Genomic DNA, 8,605 nt, shown 5'->3' with positions numbered 1-8,605 from the left:
CTCCAAGATCCCTTTCCACTTCCGTGCCACCCAGCAGGTCATTCCCTAGGCTGTAGGTGTGCTGGACATTTTTCCTCCCTAGGTGCAGCACTTTGCATTTCTCCTTGTTGAACTGCATTCTGTTGTTTTCTGCCCACTTGTCTAACCTGTCCAGGTCTGCTTGCAGCTGTTCTCTGCCCTCCGGCGTGTCCACTTCTCCCCATAGCTTTGTGTCATCTGCAAACTTGGACAGAGTACATTTCACTCCCTCGTCCAAGTCGCTGATGAAGACATTAAAGAGTATCGGTCCAAGGACCGAACCCTGCGGGACCCCACTGTCCACACCCTTCCAGGTCGAAACCGACCCATCCACCACGACTCTCTGGGTGCAACCCTCCAGCCAATTCGCCACCCACCGGACTGTGTAGTCATCCAAGTCACAGTCTCTTAACTTGTTCACCAGTATGGGGTGGGATACCGTATCAAAGGCCTTCCTGAAGTCTAAGTATACGACATCCACCCCTCCTCCTGTGTCCAGGCGTTTCGTAACCTGGTCATAGAAAGAGACTAGGTTGGTCAGGCACGATCTGCCTGCCACAAACCCGTGCTGGTTTCCCCTCAGCATAATTTGTCCTGCCGGGCTCTCGCATATGTGAGCCTTGATAATTTTTTCAAAGACTTTGTCAAGGATGGAGGTGAGACTGACTGGCCTATAGTTGCCCGGGTCCTCCTTCCTCCCCTTCTTGAAAATGGGGACCACATTGGCCCTTTTCCAGTCCTCCGGGACTTGGCCCGTGCACCACGAGCGTTTGAATATTCCCGCCAGTGGCTCTGCAATGATGTCGGCCAGTGCCTTCAGCACCCTCGGATGGAGCATATCCGGGCCTGCCGACTTAAAGGCATCCAGTTCTTCCAAGTGACTCTGCACCATCTCAGGGTCTACGCATGATAGTCTGGCGCCTTGCTGCTGCCTCTCTACAACCCCAGTGAGAGACCTGTTGTGCCCCTCTCTTAGGAACACTGAGGCAAAGAACTCGTTGAGTTCAGCCTTGTCCCCCCTATCTGTCACCAATTGTTTCTGCCCATTTAGCAGGGGTCCTATTCCTCCCTGGGCCTTCCTTTTACTCCCTATATATCTAAAAAACAATTTCTTGCTGTCCTTTACTTGGGATGCCATCCTCAGCTCCATGGTAGCTTTGGCCCGTCTAACTGCCTCCCTACAAGCACGAGCAGAGGAGGTATATTCGTCTTTGGTGATCTCTCCTTGTTTCCACTTTTTGTGTGCTCCCCTTTTGGCCCTTAGGCTGCCCTGGATTTCTGCAGTCAGCCAGGGAAGCCTCCTGGCCCCTTTCCCTCTTTTACCCCGCATGGGGATCGTCTTGCTTTGTGCCCAAAGGATCGTTTCCTTAAGGCACAGCCACCCTTCTTGGGCTCCCATCATTTCAAAACTCCTACTCTGCAGTGCATCCTTGACTAATCGCCTGAGTTCATTTAAATCAGCTTTCCTAAAGTCTAGTACTTTCACCCTACTAGTTACCTTACCCACTCGATGTCTTATGGTGAATTCTATTATTAGGTGATCACTGTCCCCCAGATGGCTACCAATCTGTAGGTCCCCTACCATGTCATCCCCCGTTGCCAATACCAGATCCAGTATGGCATTCCCCCTAGTGGGACCATGTACCTCCTGTGCTTATATACAAGCCACTAGGAGCGCAAGGAAAGCCAATGGCCCTGCTAGGCTGTGGCATTTAATCTGAGTTGGTGCTTTGGGCAGGGTGCTGACTTCAAGCTCTATAGTTTGGGGAAGAGAGACTACTTTAGGGGATGACAACTTTTTCCACCTGGGGCAGCACAGAGTGTAGTGACAGGAAACCAGGTCTGCTGCTGGAGTTGGCCTGGTGCCAATAGGAAGTAAAAGAGCAGGCATCTCAAAATATTGCTTTCATGGCAGTTGAGGGATGGCTATCCCATGCCCCCCCTTCCTTTTTTGAACTGGACAGATGGACAAGGAAGCAGAAGATGCCTTGAGAGAAGCACAATCCCCAGCCAAGCTGACCTGAAGCAGAGTTTACAGGGAAGATGTGGACCAGCAGTTCCTAGTCCTTGTTGAACCACCATCACAGACACATCAGGCAGATGCAATTCTTTTCTGTCTCTTCCCCTTTTCAGTACAGGAGCCCGCATGGAATATCCACCCTCAGGTGCAAGCTCACTTTTAACTGTGACTTGCACCACACAACTGGGTATGCTTCAGCTGCAGAGGCCGCAGCATTTGATAAGCCAGGTGGCAGAGATCAGCTCAGGCTTTCACGGCCCATGATCTTCTGCGCCAGTGTGGGACATCTTCAGCCTGTCCCAAAGGCCTTTTACAGGGTTCAGGTTGGGGATTCAACCCATTACCTGAGTCCTGGCTGCAAACCATGGGGAATGGGTTCGGGGCAGCAGGGAGCATACCAACAGATCCATGCTAGACTGTATTTGGAAAGGCAAAGAGGAAATATGCACACCCACTTTGTTAGACTAAGAGTTTTAATAAAAATAGGCATTGCCCATCTGTTATCACTCAACACCACAGAGGAGATTACACAGGGACTAAGACAGAATAGCAATAATCCATCTGGTATAAAAAAAAAAAATGTTTGATTAGGGAAGAATTATATGAAAGGGATTATATGATGTGGTTGCCTGCAATAACAGGGGACTAGACTCTATGGCCCTGGACGTGCTTTCCAGTTTCTAACTGGTTTCTAACCACTGCTTAGGAAGCTGACAGAAACTGTGTTTCCATCAGTACAACTAGGCTGGACATGCCATAAATCTAGAGCTCTTCCAGTGAAGTCACCGAGATGTGAATCTTGCCCTTCAGAGACTCCACAACACAAGCGGTACAGAAGAGCAGTCTGCACCATAGAAAGCAGCCTGGGCAGGACACTTGAAACTTACCTTTCAGAGAGCCTGTCCTGCAAACATTTGTAGGGGACAGAAGTGTGCATTGCTCCTTCTGGCTAGCTGGTGCGATTTGGGTTGTGGAAGAAACTGCTGGCAGATGCCCCACCCAATTCTTCCCTCCTTCAGTTGAGGTAAGGAGGGGACTGCTTCCCTCCTGCGGAAAAGGCTCTAGTTTCATCTTACATTTCCAGGTGAGCTGGAACAACACTGCGTTTAGCCATATGGGACTGCACCACTGATAATCAACAAATGTAAGCAACAGGAAAGCAAAGTTTGGTAACCAATCCAGGTGCAGACCAAATGCAGGACAGAGGATAAGGGGAGGGACAGGCCACTTGCTCAGAGAACTGTTACTGGGAGGTGAGGCACTAATTCAAGGCTGTAAATGAGGGGAGATCCATGCTTCAATTCTGGTGGGTACAACTTGCTCAATGTTCAGTCCATGGCCTTATCTGGCTCTTGACTTGACAGCGCTGGTCTGAGGATGCTTTAGTAGAGGAGCTTCATGGCCTGGGACCTGCCAGCACATTTCCACTCACTGGTATCAGCTCTTTTTTGCTCGTCTTGCTGCCTCTCCAGGCAAAGCTGCAGGAGGGATGTTCTGGGGGGAAAAGATGCAAGTCAAAAAGACAAATGTAGAAGTTGGGCCAGGGCCCAAGGATCCTTGATGGAACTACTGAGAACTCAGCACCTCCAAGTGTTTCAGCAAGAGAGAGGAAGCCCCTGGGCAATCAGCAAGTCATGAAGTTACTCCCTCTGGATGGATCCAAGGCACTGCCACTGCCTGCTAGTCCCTGTAGATTCTATTGGCTGTAGCCAGTTCATTTCACGCCAGTCTTTAGTCTCATTAAAATACCAAAAGAAAGTTCCTTCCTCCCCTCCCCATATGCTGTGCAGGCAGGAAAGCTCTAGGGAAAACGTTCTATCAGGATTCTAGCAGTGCTGCTCTAACAAAAGTACTGCAAGGCACTCTGGCACTTTAGTGCTTGAGCATGCCCTTGGGAGCCAATGGCCGGTCCACTGGGGATGCATACATGCACACCCAAAATGGGGACCTGGATACAACAGGAACCTAAAGATTTGCTTGTTTTCTTGGTTCATAAAACCCAAATTTGCTGCTTTAATAATGCCAAGTTAGCATTGGGATACAGCTGTTCTCTAAACCTTCCCTTTGTGTGGACAGAAGTGCTATTCAAACTGTGTGGATGAGTTTGATTGGAACCTGTACCCAGCAATGCCAGGCTCTGAGCTCATCTGACCACAGGGATTGTTCCTACAGCCCACTACCATTTAGGAAGGTAGCAGGGACAGACCAAGGGGCTTTCTTTCCTGACAGTCTGACCAAGCACTGAGGAGAAACATGATTACCTGGGACACTTGGGGTCTGCAAGGACTTCCTGGTGTTGCTCTGGAGTCGGGCGATTCGGCTTTGGCTTTGCAGGCCACCCAAGGAGCGAGAGGCAGTGCTGAAACAGAGTCAGGAATGAGAATCACTTATGCCACAGGAGGGCCATTCTGAACAGGATCACGTTTGGCTGGGATGTGATTCCACCTTTTAGTAGGGCTGTGCGAAGCTTTGTGTGGTGATTCGATTTGGAGGAGATCCGGCCCAATTTGGTGGCCGAATCTCCAAATCCGAATCAAATCAGGGGACCAATTTAAAGGTCTGAATCAATTCAAAGCTCTCCGAATCTTTGGCAAAGATTTGGAGAGCTTTGATGATTTGGGCAGTCCCCGGTGGATGCAGCAGGGAGCTGCAGCCGTTCTGAGCTGGTAAGTCCTAGAGGCGGGGGAGGGGGGCTGGGGGAGGGGACCATGGGGGGACCCCAGTCAGCCCCCCACCCCTGCCCACTCCCCCAGCCCCCCCAAGGCTACCCCAGCTCCCAGTACTTTAAAGAAAAGCCCTGGTGCTCACTGGGTGCTGCCGGGTGTGGGGGGGAGATCCCCGTTGCCCCCCACTGCCCCACATTGCATGGGGCATGACCCCCCCTCTCCCCCAGCCCCCCACAGCTGCTCCACCTGCCGGGCTCTGGCCTTTAAGAAAAAAAAAAGTGGAGTAAAGCCCCGGGACTCACTGCTCCTGGTGCGGCCTTGGGGCTTCGGGGGCTCCAGCAGAGCCCTCAGCCTGACATGGGGCAGCGGGACATCACCCCCTGCCAGCAGCAGCAGAGAGTCCCGGGGTTTCTTCAGGTTCTTTTTTCCTTAAAGGGCCGGAGCTGGCCCGTGCAGGGCACCCATGAGGGTGCTGGGGGCTTGTGCAGAGCCCCCCACGCAGCATGGGGCTTGCCCTCCACCTGGCACCACCTGCTGAGCCAGGACTTTTTCCCCACCAAGTGCTGAGAGCTGGGGCAGGCAGGGCAGCCATTGCTGGGCTGGGAGAGGGGCAGAGGATGGGCCTGGCCTGGCTGATTTCGAGATTCAGCTGGTGCCGAATCTCCAAATCAAATTTGGCCAAATCGAATCAGGACAGTGATTCAAATCACTGAATTGAATCACTGACCCCTGAATTGGCTGAATCCGAATCGAATACCAGTCACTTTGCACAGGCCTACCTTTCAACCACATCATTTCACTCAGTGGGAGACAGCAAGCTGGGGGCTTTGTCAGCCAAGTCATAAGAGAAGCATAAGAGTAACCAGTAGAACACTTCATACTCTCTTGGTCCCTCAGACATGAGACTTTCTGCCAGGCTTCACCAGATAAGAGAGGGAGTCTACAGTTGACCAGCAAATAGTCTGGTCTGTGGTCGGCTACTCCAGACAAGCTCTTACCTCACAGAATGCCTTCTCTTCTGTCCAGACACCTTAGAGACTGATGAGGATGGCTTTGTGATGCTCCCACGGGGGATAGAGGAACCCTTCATGATGAACACTGGTACAGAAGGCCTGAATAAAACAAAGTTGTTAGTACACATACACTAGAGACCCTCTCCCACAGATAGGATCTCAATTGTCTGTCCTTTAATGTCCCAGGCCACATTACATCAAGATTATCTAGGAGGCAACTCCACAAACATTCAGGGAACTGCTGCTCTACATATAAGCTAAGTGACGTGCAAAGCTTTATGGTAGAATTCTAAGAGTTACAGTAGCCACAGATTTGTGCAGACATTTGAGTTCAGGCCTCCTTGATTCTATTGATGGCTCTAGTATTAACTTGCATAGTGATTGTCAGCAAAACACTGCCCTTCTGTTCACTTCCCCATTATGTTTTTAGGAAGGGTGGCCTGTCGTTACCATGGAGATTCATAGGCACCACTTAAGACTACCACACTTCGCATTTACACAACTCAGCACAAAGACAGGTAATTTCTGAAGTGCAGGCAGAAGTCACAGACAGTTACACTGTAGACTTAATCCTCATTTGAGGAGTGCTTTGGACACAATAGAGTCTACACCTCAGGGGCAAGCAAAATATGGCCTGCAGGCCAGATCCAGCCCATGGAAGGACTTTGTCCAGCCTGCGGTGGGTCCCTCAGTTTTGCTGGGCCTAGGTGCTGTTGGGTCTGTGGCTGGTCCTGCTGCCCCTGTGCATGCAGCGGACCCGGGGCAGTTCCGCAGCTGGACTCCAGTACTAGGCAGCCCAGGCGGTAGTACTTTCTGACTGCTGCTGCCGCTGGCCCCAGCCCCATGGAGACTGATGGGGACCCACGCACATAGCTATGGCCCCAGTCTTGGCCCAGCCCAGACTTGCCCCAGCAGGAACAGAACAGCTCCAGACCAGCCAGGACCTACACGCACAGCCCCAACCCCAGGCTGCCCCGTGCCACCCACCCATGCTAAGCAGTGAAAACTGGGCTGCTGGGCACAGGGGAAAAATGGGGCATGGAAGGAAAACAGCTGCCACCCCCTAACTGATGCCCAGGCTGTCCTGTGGCTCCTCTCCATCACTGTCACCACTGCCAGCAGCACCACCTCCTGGCCACCCAGCAGAAGTGGAGAGGAGCTGCAGGACAGCCTGGGCACAGGCTCTGGGTGGCCTGGCAGTGGCAAGGGTATAGTGGCCGTTTTTCCCATGCCCAGCGGCACCACTGCTCAGCATGGGTGGGTGTGTCTGGAGCAGGTGTGAGGTGGCCCAGGGTTGAGGCTATGTGCATAGGTTCCAGCTGGTCTGCTCTAGCTGGGGCGAGTCCAGAGAGGGTACAGGGTGGGCTGAGGCTGGGTGCTCAGCTGCTGTTGGATGCTGGTGGAGGTGGCAGGGAGGAGCCACTGGACACACAGGTTCTAACATGTGTGATAGCTGATCATCTCAGGCCTCAAAAAGAGAGGACGTGGACAGCTCTCAAACTTCCAATTTCTTTGTAAGTAATTTATGAGCATTTTTGGACTGGTGTTTGCCAACCCATCAGATTGAATGTGCTCTTTGGATGCCTGAGAGTCTCGAAAAGAATTCTCTCATAGCATTGGGACCAAGTCACAAAAGCATGGATGAACTACACAGTGAGGCTGACTAGAAGTCAGACTGAAAATCACCAGCCTGGCTTCCCTGTGCAAACCCTGAGCTGTCAAGTAAGCAGACTGACAGGCAGCTTCTTCCCTTGGCCACCTGGGCAAGAATTTTCTACGTACAAGAGATCAGCAGCACTAACCTGGGCATTAAAGGGACATCTGGCTTGTTCATGAGGCACTGGACATTCTCCCAGCCAGGGAACTGTGGTGCACTGAACTTTATTGGTTTAGTCAAGCCTGATGAACAGCTGTCCTCGGAAAGGTCAAAGGTCATGTTCAGGTCTCTGATGGTTACTGCCGATGGACTGCAGCAGTTCTGGGTAGTAGATACTGCCAAGGGCACCCGACTTTTGATGACCGTTGATGGGCAGCATTTGGGGATGTGATAATCAGGGAAAAGAGATGGCTTGACTTCCTTTGGAAGAGGGGTGCTATGGCTGTGCATTTCTGTAGGAAAAGCCACTTGCTCTATGGAGCTGCTGTTCAGGCCAGAAAGGGATGATTTCCGTTGGCGTTTCGCCTGCCTTTTCAGGGTGGGAGGTGTTCCTGACTTGGAGGGGCTGCTCATTTCTGACCTCCTCCTCTTCTTCGTTGGCATGTTGAAAGTCTTGAGTGAGGGATTGGGAAGCAGCATCAGCTCCTGCAACCGCCGTGCAGCAGACCTTGTCATTGGGGTGGAATGTTCTGTGACAGACACATCTTGTCCTGAGGGCACTACTAGAAGTGCAGGTAAAAAGAATATTAAAAGGGCATCACTACATTACTTCCTACCCTGGCCTCTAAGCACCATCCCATCCATTGCAAACGCTAGGGTTTTCACTAAGCAGTACTATAGTAGGAGCTCCCTTTTACCCGTATTTGCCCTAGGACAGGTAACAAAGGCCTTGCCAGGATCTAAGAAGCAGGTCTGCAAGACTCTGGCCCATGTACCTGTGAGTGTAAGACATGTGTCATCAAGCAGAGTGCTTCAGCCTGCAAGCAAGCTGTGCTCAGGGAGGGATACTTGGCATCGGCACTAGCTCTGTCCGACACCGCTTTCTAACCAACCCACCTCAGAAAAGTTACCTTGGAACAAAGTCAAACTTAGAACACTGAGTTAATAGAGTCTAAAATGGTATCAAACCATAAAGCTTACAGAATTTACTCCTCAAGAAGGGGGAGGTCTTAAAGAGTCTGCAAGGTATCCTAAGAACTTTGTGATTGGTTTTGCAAACTGTATAAAATCT

General features: G+C 51.4%; 1 protein-coding gene across 3 annotated transcripts in view; it reads right to left on the bottom strand.

Moving 5' to 3' along the window:
- Positions 1-2,493: 2,493 nt before the first annotated feature.
- Positions 2,494-8,605, bottom strand: part of KIF18B (kinesin family member 18B) — a 28,592-nt gene continuing 22,480 nt past the window's right edge. For 2 of the 3 annotated variants that reach the window (XM_019476105.2, XM_014596259.3), the window contains exons 13-16: positions 7,520-8,096; positions 5,703-5,816; positions 4,300-4,397; positions 2,494-3,532 (exon numbers count right to left, since the gene is read on the bottom strand). In XM_019476105.2, the coding sequence (XP_019331650.1) occupies positions 3,435-3,532; positions 4,300-4,397; positions 5,703-5,816; positions 7,520-8,096 (887 nt within the window). In that variant the 3' untranslated portion in view covers positions 2,494-3,434. The remainder of the gene's footprint in view (positions 3,533-4,299; positions 4,398-5,702; positions 5,817-7,519; positions 8,097-8,605) is intronic. The other variant, XM_019476109.2, reaches the window with a different exon arrangement.

Source organism: Alligator mississippiensis, chromosome 4, assembly GCF_030867095.1.
Source record: "Alligator mississippiensis isolate rAllMis1 chromosome 4, rAllMis1, whole genome shotgun sequence".
Taxonomy (NCBI): Eukaryota; Metazoa; Chordata; order Crocodylia; family Alligatoridae; genus Alligator; species Alligator mississippiensis.
Note: the sequence above shows the minus strand (reverse complement) of the source record. Positions and strands in the feature narration are given on the sequence as shown.